Source organism: Heterodontus francisci, unplaced genomic scaffold, assembly GCF_036365525.1.
Source record: "Heterodontus francisci isolate sHetFra1 unplaced genomic scaffold, sHetFra1.hap1 HAP1_SCAFFOLD_352, whole genome shotgun sequence".
Classification (NCBI taxonomy): Eukaryota; Metazoa; Chordata; class Chondrichthyes; order Heterodontiformes; family Heterodontidae; genus Heterodontus; species Heterodontus francisci.
In genome coordinates this window covers 571,554-595,033 of record NW_027141164.1, presented here as the reverse complement: position 1 = coordinate 595,033, position 23,480 = coordinate 571,554, and the positions used below count along the sequence as shown (strand labels likewise).

The 23,480-nt window shown below is 52.2% G+C and overlaps 1 protein-coding gene across 2 annotated transcripts in view; it reads left to right on the top strand.

The window, feature by feature from the left end:
• The window catches only part of btbd9 (BTB (POZ) domain containing 9), a 227,644-nt gene that overhangs the window by 44,354 nt on the left and 159,810 nt on the right, over window positions 1-23,480 (top strand). For both annotated transcript variants that reach the window (XM_068026775.1, XM_068026776.1), the window contains exons 3-4: window positions 11,789-12,053; window positions 21,716-21,935. In XM_068026775.1, coding sequence (XP_067882876.1) covers window positions 11,789-12,053; window positions 21,716-21,935 — 485 coding nt within the window. The remainder of the gene's footprint in view (window positions 1-11,788; window positions 12,054-21,715; window positions 21,936-23,480) is intronic.

Here is a 23,480-nt window from a genome sequence, read left to right as displayed (position 1 = left end):
GAAGTCCATATAGATAACATCCACTGACCTTCCTTCATCAATCATCTTCGTCACTTCCTCAAAAAACTCAATCAAATTAGTAAGACACAACCTCCCCTTCACAAAACCATGCTGTCTCTCGCTAATAAGTTTGTTTGTTTCCAAATGGGAGTAAATCCTGTCCCGAATAATCCCCTCTAATAGTTTCCCTACCATTGACGTAAGGCTCACCGGCCTATAATTTCCTGGATTATCCTTGCTACCCTTCTTAAACAAAGGCACAACATTGGCTATTCTCCAGTCCTCTGGGACCTCGCCTGTAGCCAATGAGGATGCAAAGATTTCTGTCAAGGCCCCAGCAATTTCTTCCCTTGCCTCCCTCAGTATTCTAGGGTAGATCCCATCAGGCCTTGTGGACTTATCTACCTTAATGCTTTGCAAGACACCCAACACCTCCTCCTTTTTGATAATGAGATGACTGAGACTATCTGCACTCCCTTCCCTAGGCTCATCATCCACCAAGTCCTTCTCTTTGGTGAATACTGATGCAAAGTACTCATTTAGCACCTCGCCCATTTCCTCTGGCTCCACACATAGATTCTCATCTCTGTACTTGAGTGGGCCAACCCTTTCCATGGTTACCCTCTTGCTCTTTATATATGTATAAAAGCCTTGGGATTTTCCTTAATCCTGTTTGCCAATGACTTTTCATGACCCCTTTTAGCCCTCCTAACTCCTTGCTTAAGTTCCTTCCTACTGTCTTTATATTCCTCAAGTGCTTCATCTGTTCCTAGCCTTCCAGCCCGTAGAAATGCTTCCTTTTTCTTTTTGACTAGGCTCACAATATCCCGCGTTATCCAAGCTTCCCGAAACTTGCCAAACTTGTCTTTCTTCCTCACAGGAACATGCTGGTCCTGGATTCCAATCAGCTGACGTTTGAAAGACTCCCACATGTCAGATGTTGATTTACCCTCAAACAGCCGCCCCCAATCTAAATTCTTCAGTTCCTGCCTAATATTGTTATAATTAGCCTTCCCCCAAAGAACAAAGAACAAAGAAAATTACAGCACAGGAACAGGCCCTTCGGCCCTCCATGCCTACGCCGATCCAAATCCTCTATCTAAACCTGTCGCCTATTTTCTAAGGGTCTGTATCTCTTTGCTTCCTGCCCATTCATGTATCTGTCTAGATACATCTTAAAAGACGCTATCGTGCCCGCGTCTACCACCTCCGCTGGCAACGCGTTCCAGGCACCCACCACCCTCTGCGTAAAGAACTTTCCACGCATATCCCCCCCTAAACTTTTCCCCTCTCACTTTGAACTCGTGTCCCCTTGTCATTGAATCCCCCACTCTGGGAAAAAGCTTCTTGCTATCCACCCTGTCTATACCTCTCATGATTTTGTACACCTCAATCAGGTCCCATCTCAACCTCCGTCTTTCTAATGAAAATAATCCTAATCTACTCAACCTCTCTTCATAGCTGGCGCCCTCCATACCAGGCAACATCCTGGTGAACCTCCTCTGCACCCTCTCCAAAGCATCTACATCCTTTTGGTAATGTGGCGACCAGAACTGCACGCAGTATTCCAAATGTGGCCGAACCAAAGTCCTATACAACTGTAACATGACCTGCCAACTCTTGTACTCAATACCCCGTCCGATGAAGGAAAGCATGCCGTATGCCTTCTTGACCACTTTATTGACCTGCGTTGCCACCTTCAGGGAACAATGGACCTGAACACCCAAATCTCTCTGTACATCAATTTTCCCCAGGACTTTTCCAATTTAGCACCTTCACCCGAGGACTACTCTTATCCTTATCCACAAGTACCTTAAAACTTATGGAATTGTGGTCACTGCTCCCGAAATGCTCCCTCACTGAAACTTCGACCACCTGGCCGGGCTCATTCCCCAATACCAGGTCCAGAATGGCCCCATCCCTAGTTGGACTATCTACATATTGTTTCAAGAAGCCCTCCTGGATGCTCCTCACAAATTCTGCCCCATCCAAGCCCCTAGCACTAAGTGAGTCCCAGTCAATATAGGGGAAGTTAAAATCACCCACCACCACAACCCTGTTACCTTTACATCTTTCCAAAATCTGTCTACATATCTGCTCCTCGACCTCCCGCTGGCTGTTGGGAGGCCTGAAGTAAACCCCCAACATCGTGACTGCACCCTTCCTATTCCTGAGCTCCACCCATATTGCCTCGCTGCATGACCCCTCTGAGGTGTCCTCCCGCAGTACTGTGATATTCTCCTTAACCAGTAATGCAACTCCCCCACCCCTTTTACATCCCCCTCTATCCCGCCTGAAACTTCTAAAGCCTGGAACATTTAGCTGCCAATCCTGCCCTTCCCTCAACCAAGTCTCTGTAATAGCAACAACATCATAGTTCCAAGTACTAATCCAAGCTCTAAGTTCATCTGCCTTACCTGTTATACTTCTCGCATTGAAACAAATGCACTTCAGACCACCAGTCCCGCTATGCTCAGCAACATCTCCCTGCCTGCTCTTCCTCTTAGTCCTACTGGTCTTATTTACTATGTCCTCCTCATTTATTTCACTCGCTGTCCTACTGCTCTGGTTCCCACCCCCCTGCCACACTAGTTTAAACCCTCCCGAGTGACGCTAGCAAACCTTGCAGCCAGGATATTAGTGCCCCTCCAGTTTAGATGGAACCCGTCCTTCTTGTACAGGTCCCATCTTTCCCTGAAGAGAGCCCAATGGTCCCGATATCTGAAACCCTCCCTTCTACCCCAGCTGTTCAGCCACGTGTTTAGTTGCACTATCTTCCTATTTCTAGCCTCACTGGCACGTGGCACAGGGAGTAATCCAGAGATTACAACCCTAGAGGCCCTGTTTTTTAACTTACTATCTAACTCCCTAAACTCCCCCTGCAGGACCTCATCACTCTTCCTGCCTATGTCATTGGTACCGATGTGTACCACAACGTCTGGCTGTTCACCCTCCCCCTTCAGAATGCCCCCTGTCCGTTCAGAGACATCCTTGTCCCTGGCACCAGGGAGGCAACATACCATCCTGGAGTCTCTTTCATGTCCACAGAAGCGCCTATCTGTGCCCCTGACTATAGAGTCCCCTATAACTATTGCTCTTCGGCGCTTTGTCCCTCCCTGCTGATCAACGGTGCCAACCGTGGTGCCACTGCTCTGGCTGCTGCTGTTTTCCCCTGATAGGCCACCCCCCCCAACAGTATCCAAAACAGTATACTTGTTAGAGAGGGGGATAGCCACAGGGGATTCCTGCACTGACTGCCTGCCCCTTCTAGCAGTCACCCATCTATCTCCCTGCACCTTGGGTGTAACCACTTCTCTAAAACTCCTGTCGATGACGCTTTCCGCCACCTGCATGATCCTAAGTGCATCCAGTTGCCGCTGCAACCGATCCATGCGGTCTGTGAGGTGGGGGAGTCCAGAACCAGGGGTCATTGTCTAAGGATACGGGGTAAACCTTTCAGGACTGAGGTAAGGAGAAATTTCTTCACCCAGAGAGTGGTGAACCTGTGGAATTCACTACCACAGAAAGCAGTTGAGGCCAAAACATTGTCTGTTTTCAAGAAGGAGTTAGATACAGCTCTTGGGTTTGAAGGGATCAAAGGGTTTGGGGTGAAAGCGGTAACAGGTTACTGAGTTGGATGATCAGCCATGATCATAATGAATGGCGGAGCAGACTCGAAGGGCCGAATGGCCTACTCCTGATCCTATTTCTATGTTTCTATGTTTAATATGTCCTGCCACCATCAAAGATCTGTGCAGGACATTCTGAAGGGGAGGGTGAACAGTCAGAGGTCGTGGTACACATTTAGGGAGCTCTGTAGATTAAAAAGCAGGGCCTCAAAGGTTGTAATCTCTGGATTACTCCCAGTGCCACGTGCTCGTGAGTATAGGAATAGGAGGATAGAGCAGACAAATGCGTGCTGATGAGATGGTGCAGGAGGGAGGGCTTTAGTTTCCTGGATCACTGGGTCTGTTTCTGGCAAAGGTGGGACCTGTACAAGTCGGACAGGTTGCACCTGAACTGGAATGGGACCAACATCCTTGCTGGGAGGTTTGCTGATGCTGTTGACAAACTAATTTGGCAGGGGGATGGGATACTGAGTGGAGGTACAGTAGGGGTTGATGCACAGTCAAATATAGAAGAGAAAATGAGTCAGTCTGAAGGCAGAGCAAATGTAGACCTGTTAATACACAAGGGAAAAATGCAAGGCTGGATTGCATCTATTTTAACGCAAGGAGTCTTACTAGTAAGGCAGATGAATTGAGGGCGTTGATTAGCACATGGGATTATGATATTATTGCTATCACAGAGACATGTCTCAGGGAGGGGCAGGACTGGCAGCTCAATATTCCAGGGTATAGAATCTTCAGGCATGACAGGGGAGGGGGTAAAAGAGGAGGTGGTATTGCACTGTTGATCAAGGAGTCAATTACTGCAGTGAGGAGGGATGATATCTTAGAAGGTTCCTCAAATGAGGCCATATAAGTAGAACTTAAAAAAACAAAAAGGGGGCAATCACTTGGCTGGGAGTGTACTCCAGGCCTCCAAACCGTCAGGGAAAGATAAGGAAAGAGTAGTGCCCATTAGGGACCAAAGTGGCAATCTGTGTGTGGAGCCGGAGGACGTAAGTGAGGTTTTAAATGATTACTTTTCATCTGTGTTCACGATGGAGAAGGACGATGTAGGTGTAGAGATCAGGGAGGGGGATTGTGATATACTTGAACAAATTAGCAATGAAAGGGAGGAAGTATTAGCTGTTTTAGCGGGCTTAAAAGTGGATAAATCCCCAGGCCCAGATGAGATGTATCCCAGGCTGTTATGAGAGACAAGGGAGGAGATAGCAGGGGCACTGACACAAATTTTCAAATCATCTCTGGCCACAGGAGAGGTACCAGAGGACTGGAGGACAGTGAATGTGGTCCTATTATTTAAGAAGGGTAGCAGGGATAAACCAGCTAATGACAGGCCAGTGAGTCTAACATCAGTGGTAGGGAAACTATTGGAAAAAGTTCTGAGGGATTGAGTGAGACCAGCGGTGTTTAAAAAGAGCAGTGGCAGCCGGAAAGAAGGAGACTGAGTGAGACCAGCGGTCTCTCTAGCTGTACGACTCGAAGGCTCTATGACGGGATTAATCTCCACTTGGAGAGGCAGGGATTAATCAGGGATAGTCAGCATGGCTTTGTCAGGGGGAGATCGTGTCTAACTAACTTGATTGAATTTTCGAAGCGGTGACTAAACGTGTAGATGAGGGTAAAGCAGTTGATGTAGTTGATATGGACTTCAGCTTTTGATAAGGTCCCACATGGGAGATTGGTTAAGAAGGTAAGAGCCCATGGGATCCAGGGCAATTTGGCAAATTGGATCCAAAATTGGCTTAGTGGCAGGAAACAGAGGGTGATGGTCGAGGGTTATTTTTTTGTTTTTGTGAGTGGAAGCCTGTGACCAGTGGTGTACCACAGGGATTGGTGCGGGGACCCTTGCTGTTTGTAGTGCACATTAATGATTTAGATGTGAATATAGAAGGTATGATCAGTAAGTTCGCAGATGACACGAAAATTGGTGGTGTCATAAATAGTGAGGAGTCATAGAGTCGTACAGCAGACAAAACAGGCCCTTCGGCCCACCGCGTCCATGCCGACCATAATGCCTATCTATACGAATCCCACCTGCCTGCATTAATTCCATATCCCTCTATGCCTTGCTCATTCAAGTACCTGTCCAGATGCCTCTTAAATGTCACTACTGTTCCTGCCTCCACCACCTCCTCAGGCAGCTCATTCCAGATACCCACTATTCTTTGTGTGAAAAATTTACCCCTTTGATCCCCTTTAAACCTCCTCCCTCACACCTTAAATCTATGCCCTCTAGTTTTAGTCACCCCTACCATGGGAAACAGACTCTGGCTATCTACCCTATCTATGCCTCTCAGTTTTGTATACTTCTATCATGTCCCCTCTCAGCCTCCTTCGCTCCAGGGAAAACAGACCCAGCCAATCCATTCTCTCTTTATAACTCGAGCCCTCCAAACCAGGCAACATCCTTGTGAATCTTTTTCTGCACCCTCTCTAGCTTAATCACGTCTTTCCTGTAGTGCGGCGACCAGAACTGCACACAGTACTCCAAATGCGGCCTAACCAACGTTATGTACAACTGTAACATGACGTCCCAACTCTTATACTCAATGCCTCGGCCAATGAAGGCAAGCATGCCATACGCCTTCTTCACCACCCTGTCTACCTGTGTTGCCACTTTCAGGGAACTATGTACTTTCACCCCAAGGTCTCTGTGTTCAACAACACTCCCCAGGGCCCTGCCATTCACTGTATATGTCCTGCCCTGGTTTAACTTCCCAAAATGCATCACGTCACACTTGTCTGCATTAAATTCCATTTGCCAATCCCTTGCCCACTTTCCCAGTTGATCTATATCCTGTTGTAACCTTAGACAACCTTCTTCACTGTTCACTATACCACTAATTTTGGTGTCATCTGCAAACTTACTAATCATGCCCCTTACATTCACATCCAAGTCATTAATATATATGACAAACAGCAGAGGGCCCAGCACTGATCCCTGCGGCACACCACTGGTCACCGGCCTCCAATCAGAAAAACAACCCTCCACTACCACCCTCTGCCTCCTATCACCAAGCCAATTTTGTATCCAATTTGCTAGCTCACCTGGATCCCATGTGTTCGAACCTTCTGGACCAGCCTACCATGCAGGACCTTGTCAAAGGCCTTGCTAAAGTCCATGTAGACAACGTACATCGTCCTGCCCTTGTCAATCCTCTCGGTCACCTCCTCGCGAAACTCAATAAAATTCGTGAGACATGATTTCCCATGCACAAAGCCATGCTGACTGTCCCTAATCAGACCATGCCTTTCCAGATGCATATAAATCCTGTCTCGCAGAATCCCTTCCAATAACTTTCCCACCACTGATGTAAGGCTCACCGGCCTGTAGTTCCCTGGTTAATTCCTGCTGCCCTTCTTAATTAAGGCACAACATTAGCTATCCTCCAGTCTTCCGGTACTTCACCCATGGCTAACGCTGAGACAAAAATCTCTGCCAGGGCACCAGCAATCTCCTCCCTTGCTTCCCATAGCGTCCTCGGATACACCTGGTCAGGCCCTGGGGATTTATCCACCTTAATGCGCTTCAAAACCTCCCAACACCTCCTCCTATGTAATGTTGATATGCTCCAGGATATCGCTGTTCCCTCCCTTGAACTCACTAGCTTCAATGACCTCCTCCACGGTAAATACGGACGAGAAATATTCATTTAAGACCTCGCCCATTTCCCGTGGCTCCACACATAGATTACCACACTGATCCTTAAGGGGACCTACTCTCTCCCTAGCTACCCTTTTCCTCTTAATATACTTAGAGAATCTTTTAAGATTCTCCTTTATCTTATCTGCCAGGGAAATCTCATGGCCCCTTTTCGCCGTCCTAATTTCCTTATTAAGTGTAGTCCTACATCCCCTATACTCCTCGAGGGACTCGCTCGATCCCAGCTCCCTATACCTGACATATGCCTCCTTCTTTGTCCTGACCAGACCCTCGATATCCCTCGTCAACCAAGGTTCCCTAAACTTGCCAGCCTTGCTGCCCCACTGACACATCAACCACCTGTCCAGCCTCATTTCCTAAGAGGAGGTCGAGTGTAGCCCCTTCTCTAGTAGGGCCATCCACATTCTGCTTCAGAAAACTATCCTGGACACACTTAACAAATTCTTCCCCATCTGATCCCTTAGCACTGAGGCAGTCCCAGTCAATATTAGGGAAGTTAAAATCACCGACTATTACAACCCTATAATTCCTACACCTATCTGTGATTTCCCTGCATATATGCTCCTCCACTTCCCTCTGACTATTGGGGGGCCTGTAGTATAATCCCATCAAAGTGATCACCCCTTTCTTATTTCTAAGTTCTACCCATATGGCCTCGCTGGACATTCCCCCCGGGATATCCTCTAAGTACTGTCGTGATGTCCTCCCTAATCAATAGTGCAACTCCCCCTCCTCTCTTACCTCCACCTTTGTCACGCCGGAAAGATCGGTACCCTGGAATATTGAGCTGCCAGTCCTGCCCATTCTTTAACCATGTTTCCGTAATAGCTATAATATCACAATCCCATGTACCGATCCATGCTCTGAGTTCATCTGCCTTACCTGTAAGGCTTCTTGCATTAAAGTAAATGCAGTTTAGCCTACCAGACCTTCCACGCTCCCTGTCCTGCCCCTGCCCGGCCTGCCTACTGGACTTGCTTGCTTTAACCTCGACATTTGCCTCAACTATCTCATCGGAGAGACTATTACTTTGGGTCCCACCCCACTGCAAGACTAGTTTAAACCCCCCTGAGTAGTACGAGCAAACCTCCCCGCAAGGATATTGGTGCCCCTCCAGTTTAGATGCAACCCGTCCTTGTTGTACAGGTCACCTCTGCACCAGAAGAGATCCCAATGATCCAAGTAGCTGAAGCCCTCCCGCCTACACCAGCTCTTCAGCCACACATTCATTTGCCTTATCCTCCTATTGCTACCCCCACTAGCACGTGGCACAGGGAGTAATCCTGAGATTACAACCCTAGAGGTCCTGCTTTTTAACCTTCTGTCTAACTTCCTGTATTCTCTTTGCAGGACCTCATCTCTCTTCCTGCCTATGCCGTTGGTACCAATATGGACCACAACCTCTGGCTGCTCACCCTCCCCTTTCAGAATGTCCTGCAGCCGCTCCAAGACATCCTTGCCCCTAGCACCAGGGAGGCAACATACCATCCTGGAGTCTCGTTTGTGGCCACAGAAACGCCTATCTGTACACCTTACGATAGAATCCCCTATCACTATAGCTCTTCCACCCCTTTTCCTCCCCTCCTGTGCAGCAGAGCCCTCCGTGGTGTCACAAACTTGGCTGTTGCTGCTTTCCCCTGGGAGTTCATCCCCCCCCCCAACAGTATCCAAAGTGGTATATCTGTTTGAGAGGGGGATGGCCACAGGGGACTCCTGCACTTCCTGCCTACGCCTACTACTCCATCTGGTGGTCACCCATCTCTTTTCTGCCTGTGCAGCCATTACCTGCAGGGTGACCACCTCACTAAGCATGTTATCCACAAGTATTCTGTGCCATGAATACTCTATGACCTCAATTGGCACTTCACTGCCTCTGATTTGTCACACTACTTGGCCACCATCCAGTACTGGATGAACGGAAAGTTCTTCCAGTTACTTATTGGGAAGAGTAAAGCCATTGTCTTCAGTCCCTGCCACAAACTTTGTTCCCTAGCCAGAGACCTGGACTAATGTTTCGGAGATAATGTATCAAATCCCACCATGGCAGCTGGTGCAATTTAAATTCAATTAATTCATAAAAATCTGAATCCAAAGCTAGTCTCAGAAATGATGTCTTGAAACTATCGTCAATTGTCGTAAACACCCATCTGGTTCACTAATGTCCTTTAGGGAAGGAAATCTGCTGTCCTTACCCGGTCTGGCCTACATGTGACTCCAGACCCACAGCAATGTGGGTGAGTCTGAACTAGTTCTGAAATGGCCCAGCAAACCATTCAGTCCAAGGGCAATTACAAATAACAAAGAACAGTACAGCACAGGAACAGGCCATTTGGCCCTCCAAACCTGCGCCGATCTTGATGCCTGCCTAAACTAAAACCTTCTGCACTTCCGGGGTCCGTATCCCTCTATTCCCATCCTATTCATGTATTTGTCAAGATGCCTCTTAAACGTCGCTATCGTATCTGCTTCCACCACTTCCCCCGGCAGCAAGTTCCAGGCACTCACCACCCTCTGTGTAAAGAACTTGCCTCGCACATCCCCTCTAAACTTTGCCCCTCTCACCTTAAACCTATGTCCCCTAGTAACTGACTCTTCCACCTGGGAAAAAGCTTCTGACTATCCACTCTGTCCATGCCGCTCATAACTTTGTAAACCTCTATCATGTCACCCCTCCACCTCCGTCGTTCCAGTGAAAACAATCCGGGTTTTTCCAACCTCTCCTCATAGCTAATGCCCTCCAGACCAGGCAACATCCTGGTAAACCTCTTCTGTACCCTCTCCAAAGCCTCCACGTCCTTCTGGTAGTGTGGCGACCAGAATTGCACGCAATAAGTGTAGCCTAACTAAGGTTTTATACAGCTACAACATGACTTGCCAATGTTTATACTCTGTGCCCCGACCAATGAAGGGAAGCATGCCGTATGCCTTCTTGACTACCTTATCCACCTGCGTTGCCACTTTCAGTGACCTGTGGAGCTGTACGCCCAGATCTCTCTGCCTGTCAATACTCCTAAGGGTTCTGCCATTTACTGTATACTTCCCACCTGCATTAGACCTTCCAAAATGCATTACCTCACATTTGTCCGGATTAAGCTCCATCTGCCATTTCTCCACCCAAGTCTCCAACTGATCTATATCCTGCTGTATCCTTTGACAATTCCCCATGGTAGGTTGATGGAGAAAGTGAAGTCGCATGGGGTCCAAGGTGTACTAGCTAGATGGATAAAGAACTGGCTGGGCAACAGGAGACAGAGAGTAGCAGTGGAAGGGAGTTTCTCAAAATGGAGACGTGTGACCAGTGGTGTTCCACAGGGATCCGTGCTGGGACCACTGTTGTTTGTGATCTACATAAATGATTTGGAGGAAAGTATAGGTGGTCTGATAAGCAAGTTTGCAGACGACACTAAGATTGGTGGAGTAGCAGATAGTGAAGAGGAATGTCAGAGAATACAGCAGAATATAGATAGACTGGAGAGCTGGGCAGAGAAATGGCAGATGGAGTTCAATCAGGGCAAATGCGAGGTGATGCATTTTGGAAGATCCAATTCAAGAGTGAACTATACAGTAAATGGAAAAGTCCTGGGGAAAATTGATGTACAGAGAGATTTGGGTGTTCAGGTCCATTGTTCCCTGAAGGTGGCAACGCAGGTCAATAGAGTGGTCAAGAAGGCATACGGCTTGCTTTCTTTCATCGGACGGGGTATTAAGTACAAGAGTTGGCAGGTCATGTTACAGTTGTATAAGACTTTGGTTCGGCCACATTTGGAATACTGCGTGCAGTTCTGGTCGCCACATTACCAAAAGGATGTAGATGCTTTGGAGAGGGTGCAGAGGAGGTTCACCAGGATGTTGCCTGGTATGGAGGGCGCTAGCTATGAAGAGAGGTTGAGTAGATTAGGATTATTTTCATTAGAAAGACGGAGGTTGAGGGGGGACCTGATTGAGGTGTACAAAATCATGAGAGGTATAGACCGGGTGGATAGCAAGAAGCTTTTTCCCAGAGTGGGGGATTCAAATACTAGGGGTCACGAGTTCAAAGTGAGAGGGGAAAAGTTTAGGGGGGATATGCGTGGAAAGTTCTTTACGCAGAGGGTGGTGGGTGCCTGGAACGCGTTGCCAGCGGAGGTGGTAGACGCGGGCACGATAGCGTCTTTTAAGATGTATCTAGACAGATACATGAATGGGCAGGAAGCAAAGAGATACAGACCCTTAGAAAATAGGCGACAGGTTTAAATAGAGGATCTGGATCGGCGCAGGCTTGGAGGGCCGAAGGGCCTGTTCCTGTGCTGTAATTTTCTTTGTTCTTTGTTCTATTGAGAGACCTGAGTGAGATGATTCTGGTTATTGACAAGGTTTGGGCATTGGTCCTCTATCAATCTGTATATTGCATTAAACTAGCAGGTTATACAAATGGAAAGAATGACAAGTTACCTGCCGAGAGTATTTCAGTTGCTGCTGTAAACAGTAGCGTCTCTTTACATCTACCTTATAGGCAGCTCTGCTCACTGTTGTGTCCCGAGATTCCTTCGCTGCTGCAGAGAAGGATATTTTCCTGGCTCTGATGAACTGGTGTAAACAGAATCCAGATGAGAGACACGTGGAGATTATGAAGGCAGTCCGCTTGCCCCTGATGAGTTTAACGGAATTACTAAATGTTGTGCGGCCGGCAGCTCTACTCTCTGCAGACACCATTTTAGACGCTATCAAGATTCGCTCTGAGAGTCGCGATATGGAGCTGAATTACAGGGGTGTGCTCAGTAAGTACTGGACACTGCAGGGACGTGCTCAGTAAGTACTGGACACTGCAGGGACGTGCTCAGTAAGTACTGGACACTGCAGGGACATGCTCAGTATGTACTGGACACTGCAGGGACGTGCTCAGTAAGTACAGGAAACTGCAGGGACGTGCTCAGTAAGTACTGGACACTGCAGGGACGTGCTCAGTAAGTACTGGACACTGCAGGGATGTGCTCAGTAAGTACTGGACACTGCAGGGCCGTGCTCAGTAAGTACTGGAAACTGCAGGGACGTGCTCAGTAAGTACAGGAAACTGCCGGGACGTGCTCAGTAAGTACAGGATACTGCAGGGACGTGCTCAGTAAGTACTGGACACTGCAGGGCCCTGCTCAGTAAGTACTGGACACTGCAGGGCCCTGCTCAGTAAGTACTGGACACTGCAGGGACGTGCTCAGTAAGTACAGGACACTGCAGGGCCCTGCTCAGTAAGTACAGGACACTGCAGGGACGTGCTCAGTAAGTACAGGACATTGCAGGGACGTACTCAGTAAGTGCAGGATACTGCAGGGACGTGCTCAGTAAGTACTGGACACTGCAGGGACGTGCTCAGTAAGTACTGGACACTGCAGGGACGTGCTCAGTAAGTACAGGACACTGCAGGGCCCTGCTCAGTAAGTACAGGACACTGCAGGGCCCTGCTCAGTAAGTACAGGACACTGCAGGGCCCTGCTCAGTAAGTACAGGACACTGCAGTGACGTGCTCAGTAAGTACAGGACATTGCAGGGACGTGCTCAGTAAGTACAGGATACTGCAGGGACGTGCTCAGTAAGTACTGGACACTGCAGGGCCGTGCTCAGTAAGTACTGGACACTGCAGGGCCCTGCTCAGTAAGTACAGGACACTGCAGGGCCGTGCTCAGTAAGTACAGGACACTGCAGGGCCGTGCTCAGTAAGTACTGGACACTGCAGGGCCGTGATCAGTAAGTACTGGACACTGCAGGGCCGTGCTCAGTAAGTACTGGACACTGCAGGGCCGTGCTCAGTAAGTACTGGACACTGCAGGGCCGTGCTCAGTAAGTACTGGACACTGCAGGGCCGTGCTCAGTAAGTACTGGACACTGCAGGGCCGTGCTCAGTAAGTACAGGATACTGCAGGGCCGTGCTCAGTAAGTACAGGACACTGCAGGGCCGTGCTCAGTAAGTACTGGACACTGCAGGGCCGTGCTCAGTAAGTACTGGACACTGCAGGGACGCGCTCAGTAAGTACAGGATACTGCAGGGCCGTGCTCCGTAAGAACTGGACACTGCAGGGCCGTGCTCAGTAAGTACTGGACACTGCAGGGACGTGCTCAGTAAGTACTGGACACTGCAGGGACGCGCTCAGTAAGTACTGGACACTGCAGGGACGTGCTCAGTAAGTACAGGACACTGCAGGGACGTGCTCAGTAAGTACAGGATACTGCAGGGCCGTGCTCCGTAAGAACTGGACACTGCAGGGCCGTGCTCAGTAAGTACTGGACACTGCAGGGACGTGCTCAGTAAGTACTGGACACTGCAGGGACGCGCTCAGTAAGTACTGGACACTGCAGGGACGTGCTCAGTAAGTACAGGACACTGCAGGGACGTGCTCAGTAAGTACTGGACACTGCAGGGACGTGCTCAGTAAGTACTGGACACTGCAGGGATGTGCTCAGTAAGTACAGGACACTGCAGGGACGTGCTCAGTAAGTACTGGACACTGCAGGGACGTGCTCAGTAAGTACTGGACACTGCAGGGACGTGCTCAGTAAGTACAGGACACTGCAGGGACGTGCTCAGTAAGTACTGGACACTGCAGGGACGTGCTCAGTAAGTACTGGACACTGCAGGGACGTGCTCAGTAAGTACAGGACACTGCAGGGCCGTGCTCAGTAAGTACTGGACACTGCAGGGCCGTGATCAGTAAGTACTGGACACTGCAGGGCCGTGCTCAGTAAGTACTGGACACTGCAGGGCCGTGCTCAGTAAGTACTGGACACTCCAGGGCCGTGCTCAGTAAGTACTGGACAATGCAGGGCCGTGCTCAGTAAGTACTGGACACTGCAGGGCCGTGCTCAGTAAGTACAGGATACTGCAGGGCCGTGCTCAGTAAGTACAGGACACTGCAGGGCCGTGCTCAGTAAGTACTGGACACTGCAGGGCCGTGCTCAGTAAGTACTGGACACTGCAGGGACGCGCTCAGTAAGTACAGGATACTGCAGGGCCGTGCTCCGTAAGAACTGGACACTGCAGGGCCGTGCTCAGTAAGTACTGGACACTGCAGGGCCGTGCTCAGTAAGTACTGGACACTGCAGGGCCGTGCTCAGTAAGTACTGGACACTGCAGGGCCGTGCTCAGTAAGTACAGGATACTGCAGGGCCGTGCTCAGTAAGTACAGGACACTGCAGGGCCGTGCTCAGTAAGTACTGGACACTGCAGGGCCGTGCTCAGTAAGTACTGGACACTGCAGGGACGCGCTCAGTAAGTACAGGATACTGCAGGGCCGTGCTCCGTAAGAACTGGACACTGCAGGGCCGTGCTCAGTAAGTACTGGACACTGCAGGGACGTGCTCAGTAAGTACTGGACACTGCAGGGACGCGCTCAGTAAGTACTGGACACTGCAGGGACGTGCTCAGTAAGTACAGGACACTGCAGGGACGTGCTCAGTAAGTACAGGACACTGCAGGGACGTGCTCAGTAAGTACAGGACACTGCAGGGACGTGCTCAGTAAGTACTGGACACTGCAGGGACGTGCTCAGTAAGTACTGGACACTGCAGGGACGTGCTCAGTAAGTACTGGACACTGCAGGGTCGTGCTCAGTAAGTACAGGACACTGCAGGGACGTGCTCAGTAAGTACTGGACACTGCAGGGACGTGCTCAGTAAGTACTGGACACTGCAGGGACGTGCTCAGTAAGTACAGGACACTGCAGGGCCGTGCTCAGTAAGTACTGGACACTGCAGGGCCGTGCTCAGTAAGTACTGGACACTGCAGGGCCGTGCTCAGTAAGTACTGGACACTGCAGGGCCGTGCTCAGTAAGTACTGGACACTGCAGGGCCGTGCTCAGTAAGTACAGGATACTGCAGGGCCGTGCTCAGTAAGTACAGGACACTGCAGGGCCGTGCTCAGTAAGTACAGGACACTGCAGGGCCCTGCTTAGTAAGTACAGGACACTGCAGGGCCGTGCTCAGTAAGTACTGGAAACTGCAGGGCCGTGCTCAGTAAGTACTGGACACTGCAGGGCCGTGCTCAGTAAGTACTGGACACTGCAGGGACGCGCTCAGTAAGTACAGGACACTGCAGGGCCGTGCTCAGTAAGTACTGGACACTGCAGGGCCGTGCTCAGTAAGTACAGGATACTGCAGGGCCGTGCTCAGTAAGTACAGGATACTGCAGGGCCGTGCTCAGTAAGTACTGGAAACTGCAGGGCCGTGCTCAGTAAGTACTGGACACTGCAGGGACGCGCTCAGTAAGTACAGGACACTGCAGGGCCGTGCTCAGTAAGTACTGGACACTGCAGGGCCGTGCTCAGTAAGTACAGGATACTGCAGGGCCGTGCTCAGTAAGTACAGGATACTGCAGGGCCGTGCTCAGTAAGTACAGGATACTGCAGGGCCGTGCTCAGTAAGTACTGGAAACTGCAGGGCCGTGCTCAGTAAGTACTGGACACTGCAGGGCCGTGCTCAGTAAGTACAGGATACTGCAGGGCCGTGCTCAGTAAGTACAGGACACTGCAGGGCCGTGCTCAGTAAGTACTGGACACTGCAGGGACGCGCTCAGTAAGTACAGGATACTGCAGGGACGTGCTCAGTAAGTACTGGACACTGCAGGGATGTGCTCAGTAAGTACAGGACACTGCAGGGACGTGCTCAGTAAGTACTGGACACTGCAGGGATGTGCTCAGTAAGTACAGGACATTGCAGGGACGTGCTCAGTAAGTACTGGACACTGCAGGGCCCTGCTTAGTAAGTACAGGACACTGCAGGGCCGTGCTCAGTAAGTACTGGACACTGCAGGGCAGTGCTCAGTTAGTACAGGATACTGCAGGGCCGTGCTCAGTAAGTACAGGACACTGCAGGGCCGTGCTCAGTAAGTACTGGACACTGCAGGGACGCGCTCAGTAAGTACAGGATACTGCAGGGACGTGCTCAGTAAGTACTGGACACTGCAGGGATGTGCTCAGTAAGTACAGGACACTGCAGGGACGTGCTCAGTAAGTACAGGACACTGCAGGGACGTGCTCAGTAAGTACTGGACACTGCAGGGATGTGCTCAGTAAGTACAGGACACTGCAGGGACGTGCTCAGTAAGTACTGGACACTGCAGGTATGTGCTCAGTAAGTACAGGACACTGCAGGGACGTGCTCAGTAAGTACTGGACACTGCAGGGACGTGCTCAGTAAGTACAGGACACTGCAGGGACGTGCTCAGTAAGTACTGGACACTGCAGGGACGTGCTCAGTAAGTACAGGACACTGCAGGGACGTGCTCAGTAAGTACTGGACTCTGCAGGGACGTGCTCAGTAAGTACAGGACACTGCAGGGCCGTGCTCAGTGAGTACAGGACACTGCAGGGACGTGCTCAGTGAGTACAGGACACTGCAGGGACGTGCTCAGTAAGTACAGGACACTGCAGGGACGTGCTCAGTAAGTACTGGACACTGCAGGGACGTGCTCAGTAAGTACTGGACACTGCAGGGACGTGCTCAGTAAGTACTGGACACTGCAGGTATGTGCTCAGTAAGTACAGGACACTGCAGGGACGTGCTCAGTAAGTACAGGACACTGCAGGGACGTGCTCAGTAAGTACAGGACACTGCAGGGACGTGCTCAGTAAGTACTGGACACTGCAGGGATGTGCTCAGTAAGTACAGGACACTGCAGGGACGTGCTCAGTAAGTACTGGACTCTGCAGGGACGTGCTCAGTAAGTACAGGACACTGCAGGGCCGTGCTCAGTAAGTACAGGACACTGCAGGGACGTGCTCAGTAAGTACAGGACACTGCAGGGCCGTGCTCAGTGAGTACAGGACACTGCAGGGACGTGCTCAGTAAGTACAGGACACTGCAGGGACGTGCTCAGTAAGTACAGGACACTGTAGGGACGTGCTCAGTAAGTACTGGACACTGCAGGGACGTGCTCAGTAAGTACTGGACACTGCAGGGACGTGCTCAGTAAGTACTGGACACTGCAGGGATGTGCTCAGTAAGTACAGGACACTGCAGGGACGTGCTCAGTAAGTACTGGACACTGCAATGACGTGCTCAGTAAGTACTGGACACTGCAGGGACGCGCTCAGTAAGTACAGGATACTGCAGGGACGCGCTCAGTAAGTACAGGACACTGCAGGGATGTGCTCAGTAAGTACTGGACACTGCAGGGACGCGCTCAGTAAGTACAGGACACTGCAGGGACGTGCTCAGTAAGTACAGGACACTGCAGGGACGTGCTCAGTAAGTACTGGACACTGCAGGGACGTGCTCAGTAAGTACAGGACACTGCAGGGACGTGCTCAGTAAGTACTGGACACTGCAGGGACGTGCTCAGTAAGTACAGGACACTGCAGGGACGTGCTCAATAAGTACATGACATTGCAGGGACGTGCTCAGTAAGTACAGGATACTGCAGGGACGTGCTCAGTAAGTACTGGACACTGCAGGGCCGTGCTCAGTAAGTACTGGACACTGCAGGGCCGTGCTCAGTAAGTACAGGACACTGCAGGGCCCTGCTTAGTAAGTACAGGACACTGCAGGGCCGTGCTCAGTAAGTACTGGACACTGCAGGGCAGTGCTCAGTTAGTACAGGATACTGCAGGGCCGTGCTCAGTAAGTACAGGACACTGCAGGGCCGTGCTCAGTAAGTACTGGACACTGCAGGGACGCGCTCAGTAAGTACAGGATACTGCAGGGACGTGCTCAGTAAGTACTGGACACTGCAGGGATGTGCTCAGTAAGTACAGGACACTGCAGGGACGTGCTCAGTAAGTACAGGACACTGCAGGGACGTGCTCAGTAAGTACTGGACACTGCAGGGATGTGCTCAGTAAGTACAGGACACTGCAGGGACGTGCTCAGTAAGTACTGGACACTGCAGGTATGTGCTCAGTAAGTACAGGACACTGCAGGGACGTGCTCAGTAAGTACTGGACACTGCAGGGACGTGCTCAGTAAGTACAGGACACTGCAGGGACGTGCTCAGTAAGTACTGGACACTGCAGGGACGTGCTCAGTAAGTACAGGACACTGCAGGGACGTGCTCAGTAAGTACTGGACTCTGCAGGGACGTGCTCAGTAAGTACAGGACACTGCAGGGCCGTGCTCAGTGAGTACAGGACACTGCAGGGACGTGCTCAGTGAGTACAGGACACTGCAGGGACGTGCTCAGTAAGTACAGGACACTGCAGGGACGTGCTCAGTAAGTACTGGACACTGCAGGGACGTGCTCAGTAAGTACTGGACACTGCAGGGACGTGCTCAGTAAGTACTGGACACTGCAGGGATGTGCTCAGTAAGTACAGGACACTGCAGGGACGTGCTCAGTAAGTACTGGACACTGCAATGACGTGCTCAGTAAGTACTGGACACTGCAGGGACGCGCTCAGTAAGTACAGGATACTGCAGGGACGCGCTCAGTAAGTACAGGACACTGCAGGGACGCGCTCAGTAAGTACAGGACACTGCAGGGATGTGCTCAGTAAGTACTGGACACTGCAGGGACGCGCTCAGTGAGTACAGGACACTGCAGGGACGCGCTCGGTGAGTAATTGACGCCGCGGGGAGTCGCTCGGTGAGTAATTGACGCCGCGGGGAGTCACTCGGTGAGTAGTTGACGCCGCGGGGAGTCGCTCGGTGAGTAGTTGACGCCGCGGGGAGTCGCTCGGTGAGTAATTGACACCGCGGGGAGTCGCTCGGTGAGTAGTTGACGCCGCGGGGTGTCGCTCGGTGAGAAGTTGACACCGCGGGGAAGCGCTCGGTGAATAGTTGACGCCGCGGGGAGTCGCTCGGTGAGTAGTTGACGCTGCAGGGTGACGCTCGGTGAATAGTTGACGCCGCGGGGTGGCGCTCGGTGAGTAGTTGACGCTGCAGGGTGACGCTCGGTGAATAGTTGACGCTGCGGGGTGGCGCTCGGTGAGTAGTTTACGCTGCGGGGTGGCGCTCGGTGAGTAGTTTACGCTGCGGGGTGGCGCCCGGTGAGTAGTTGACGCCGCGGGGTGGCGCTCGGTGAGTAGTTGACGCCGCGGGGAGTCGCTCGGTGAGTAGTTGACGCCGCGGGGAAGCGCTCGGTGAGTAACGGACGCCGCAGGGAGTCGCTCGGTGAGTAGTTGACGCCGCGGGGAGTCGCTCGGTGAGTAGTTGACTCCGCAGGGAGTCGCTCGGTGAGTAGTTGACGCCGCGGGGAGTCACTCGGTGAGTAGTTGACGCCGCGGGGAGTCACTCGGTGAGTAGTTGACGCCGCGGGGAGTCACTCGGTGAGTAGTTGACGCCGCGGGGTCGCGCTCGGTGAGTAGTTGACGCCGCGGGGTGGCGCTCGGTGAGTAGTTGACGCTGCGGGGAGTCGCTCGGTGAGTAGTTGACGCCGCGGGGAAGCGCTCGGTGAGTAACGGACGCCGCAGGGAGTCGCTCGGTGAGTAATTGACGCCGCGGGGTGGCGCTCGGTGAGTAACGGACGCCGCAGGGAGTCGCTCGGTGAGTAGTTGACGCCGCGGGGAGTCGCTCGGTGAGTAGTTGACGCCGCGGGGAGTCACTCGGTGAGTAGTTGACGCCGCGGGGTGGCGCTCGGTGAGTAGTTGACGCCGCGGGGTGGCGCTCGGTGAGTAGTTGACGCCGCGGGGAGTCGCTCGGTGAGTAGTTGATGCCGCGGGGATGTGCTCGGTGAGTAGTTGATGCCGCGGGGAGTCGCTCGGTGAGTCACGGACGCTGCGGGGAAGCGCTCGGTGAGTAACGGATGCCGCGGGGAAGCGCTCGGTGAGTAACGGACGCCGCGGGGAAGCGCTCGGTGAGTAACGGACGCCGCGGGGAAGCGCTCGGTGAGTAACGGACACCGCAGGGAGTCGCTCAGTGAGTAGTTGACGCCGCGGGGAGTCGCTCGGTGAGTCACGGACGCTGCGGGGAAGCGCTCGGTGAGTAACGGATGCCGCGGGGAAGCGCTCGGTGAGTAACGGATGCCGCGGGGAAGCGCTCGGTGAGTAACGGATGCCGCGGGGTGGCGCTCGGTGAGTAGTTGACGCCGCGGGGAGTAGCTCGGTGAGTAATGGACGCCGCGGGGATGTGCTCGGTGAGTAGTTGACGCCGCGGGGAGGCGCTCGGTGAGTAGTTGACGCCGCGGGGAGGCGCTCGGTGAGTAACGGACGCCGCGGGGAAGCGCTCGGTGAGTAACGGACGCTGCGGGGAAGCGCTCGGTGAGTAACGGACGCCGCAGGGAGTCGCTCGGTGAGTAGTTGACGCTGCGGGGTGGCGCTCGGTGAGTAGTTGACGCCGCGGGGTGGCGCTCGGTGAGTAGTTGATGCCGCGGGGAGTCGCTCGGTGAGTAGTTGACGCCGCGGGGAGTCACTCGGTGAGTAGTTGACGCCGCGGGGTGGCGCTCGGTGAGTAGTTGACGCCGCGGGGTGGCGCTCGGTGAGTAGTTGATGCCGCGGGGAGTCGCTCGGTGAGTAGTTGACGCCGTGGGGAGTCACTTGGTGAGTAGTTGACGCCGCGGGGTGGCGCTCGGTGAGTAGTTGACGCCGCGGGGTGGCGCTCGGTGAGTAGTTGACGCCGCGGGGAGTCACTTGGTGAGTAGTTGACGCCGCGGGGAGTCGCTCGGTGAGTAGTTGACGCCGCGGGGTGGCGCTCGGTGAGTAGTTGACGCCACGGGGAGTCGCTCGGTGAGTAGTTGATGCCGCGGGGAGTCGCTCGGTGAGTCACGGACGCTGCGGGGAAGCGCTCGGTGAGTAACGGATGCCGCGGGGAAGCGCTCGGTGAGTAGTTGACGCCGCGGGGTGGCGCTCGGTGAGTAGTTGATGCCGCGGGGAGTCGCTCGGTGAGTAGTTGACGCCGCGGGGAGTCACTCGGTGAGTAGTTGACGCCGCGGGGTGGCGCTCGGTGAGTAGTTGACGCCGCGGGGTGGCGCTCGGTGAGTAGTTGACGCCACGGGGAGTCGCTCGGTGAGTAGTTGATGCCGCGGGGAGTCGCTCGGTGAGTCACGGACGCTGTGGGGAAGCGCTCGGTGAGTAACGGATGCCGCGGGGAAGCGCTCGGTGAGTAACGGACGCCGCAGGGAGTCGCTCGGTGAGTAGTTGACGCCGCGGGGTGGCCTCGGTGAGTAGTTGACGCCGCGGGGTGGCGCTCGGTGAGTAGTTGACGCCGCGGGGAGTAGTTCGGTGAGTAATGGACGCCGCGGGGATGTGCTCGGTGAGTAGTTGACGCCGCGGGGAGGCGCTCGGTGAGTAGTTGACGCCGCGGGGAGGCGCTCGGTGAGTAACGGATGCTGCGGGGAAGCGCTCGGTGAGTAACGGATGCCGCGGGGAGGTCCTGAATTCCTCGTTGTCACCCTCCCTCCAGCCCTCACTGGTTCCCTCGCCCTCTTGTCTGAGTGCTGTTGGTATGAAGTTGTTTTGCTCTGTTGTTTACTTGAGAGTTAAATGAAGGTTCTGATTAACTTGAACATTTTTGTTCTGACAGTACCTGATGAGAATATTGCAGCGATGAAGTATGGAGCCCAGGTTATTGGAGGAGAACTGAAAGCTGCTCTGCTTGATGGGGACACACAGAATTATGATCTGGACCATGGGTTCTCCCGACACCCTATTGATGAGGACTGCAGGTCTGGGATCGAGGTGAAATTGGGCCAGGCATCAATTCTGAACCACGTTCGCATGCTGCTCTGGGACAGGGACAGTAGGTAGGTTGTGGGATGGAGGATACACGAATGTAGTTATATTACTGGACTAACAACCCAGAAAACAAATTCATATCCTACCTGGGCAGTTTGAGAATTTGAATTCCCTTATGATATCTGGAATAAAAAGCTTGGCTCAGTAATGGTAACTGTGGAGCTGTTGAAATGTTATAAAAAAACAATCTGGTTCACTAAAGTCCTTTAGGGAAGGAAATCTGCCTTCCTTAACTGGTCTGGCCTACATGTGATTTCAGGCCCACTGCACCAGGGTTGATTCTGAATTCACAGAATCACAGAATAATACAGTGCAGAAGAGGCCCTTCGGCCCATAGAGTCTGCACCGATACATTAAACACACTTGACCTGTCTACCTAATCCCTTTTGCCAGCACTTGGCCCATAGCCTTGAATGTTATGACGTGCCAAGTGCTCATCCAGGAACTTTTTAAAGGATGTGAGGCAACCTGCCTCTACCACCCTCCCAGGCAGTGCATTCCAGACTGTCACCACCCTCTGGGTAAAAAAGTTCTTCCTCAAGTCCCCCTTAAACCTCCCGCCCCTCACCTTAAACTTGTGACCCCTCGTAATTGACCCTTCAACTAAGGGGAACAGCTGCTCCCTATCCACTCTGTCCTTGCCCCTCATAATCTTGTACACCTCGATCAGGTCACCCCTCGGTCTTCTCTGCTCCAGCGAAAACAACCCAAGCCTATCCAACCTCTCTTCATAGCTTAAATGTTCCATCCCAGGCACCATCCTGGTGAATCGCCTCTGCACCCCCTCCAGTGCAAATCACATCCTTCCTATAATGTGGCGACCAGAATTGCACACAGTACTCCAGCTGTGGCCTTACCAAAGTTCTCTACAACTCCAGCATGACCTCCCTGCTTTTGTAATCTATGCCTCGATTGATAAAGGCAAGTGTCCCATATGCCTTTTTCACCACCCTATTAACCTGCCCTTCTGCCTTCAGAGATCTATGGACAAACACACCAAGGTCCTGATGTTCCTCGGAACTTCCCAGTGTCAGGCCATTCATTGAATACTTCCGTGTCACATTACTCCTTCCAAAGTGTATCACCTCACACTTTTCAGTGTTAAATTCCATCTGCCACTTTTCTGCCCATTTGACCATCCCGTCTATATCTTCCTGTAACCTAAGACACTCCACCTCACTGTTAACCACTCGGCCAATCTTTGTGTCATCCGCGAACTTACTGATCCTACCCCTCACATAGTCATCTATGTAGTTTATATAAATGACAAACAATAGGGGACCCAGCACAGATCCCTGTGGTATGCCACTGGACACTGGCTTCCAGTTACTAAAACAGCCGTTTGTCATCACTGTGTCTCCTACAGCTAAGCCAGTTTTGAATCCACCTTATCAAGTTACCCTGTATCCCATGTGCATTTGCTTTCTTGATAAGTCTCCCATGTGGGACCTTGTCAAAGGCTTTGCTGAAATCCCTGTAAACTACATCAACTGCACTACCCTCATCTACACACCTGGTCACATGCTCAAAAAATTCAATCAAATTTGTTCGGC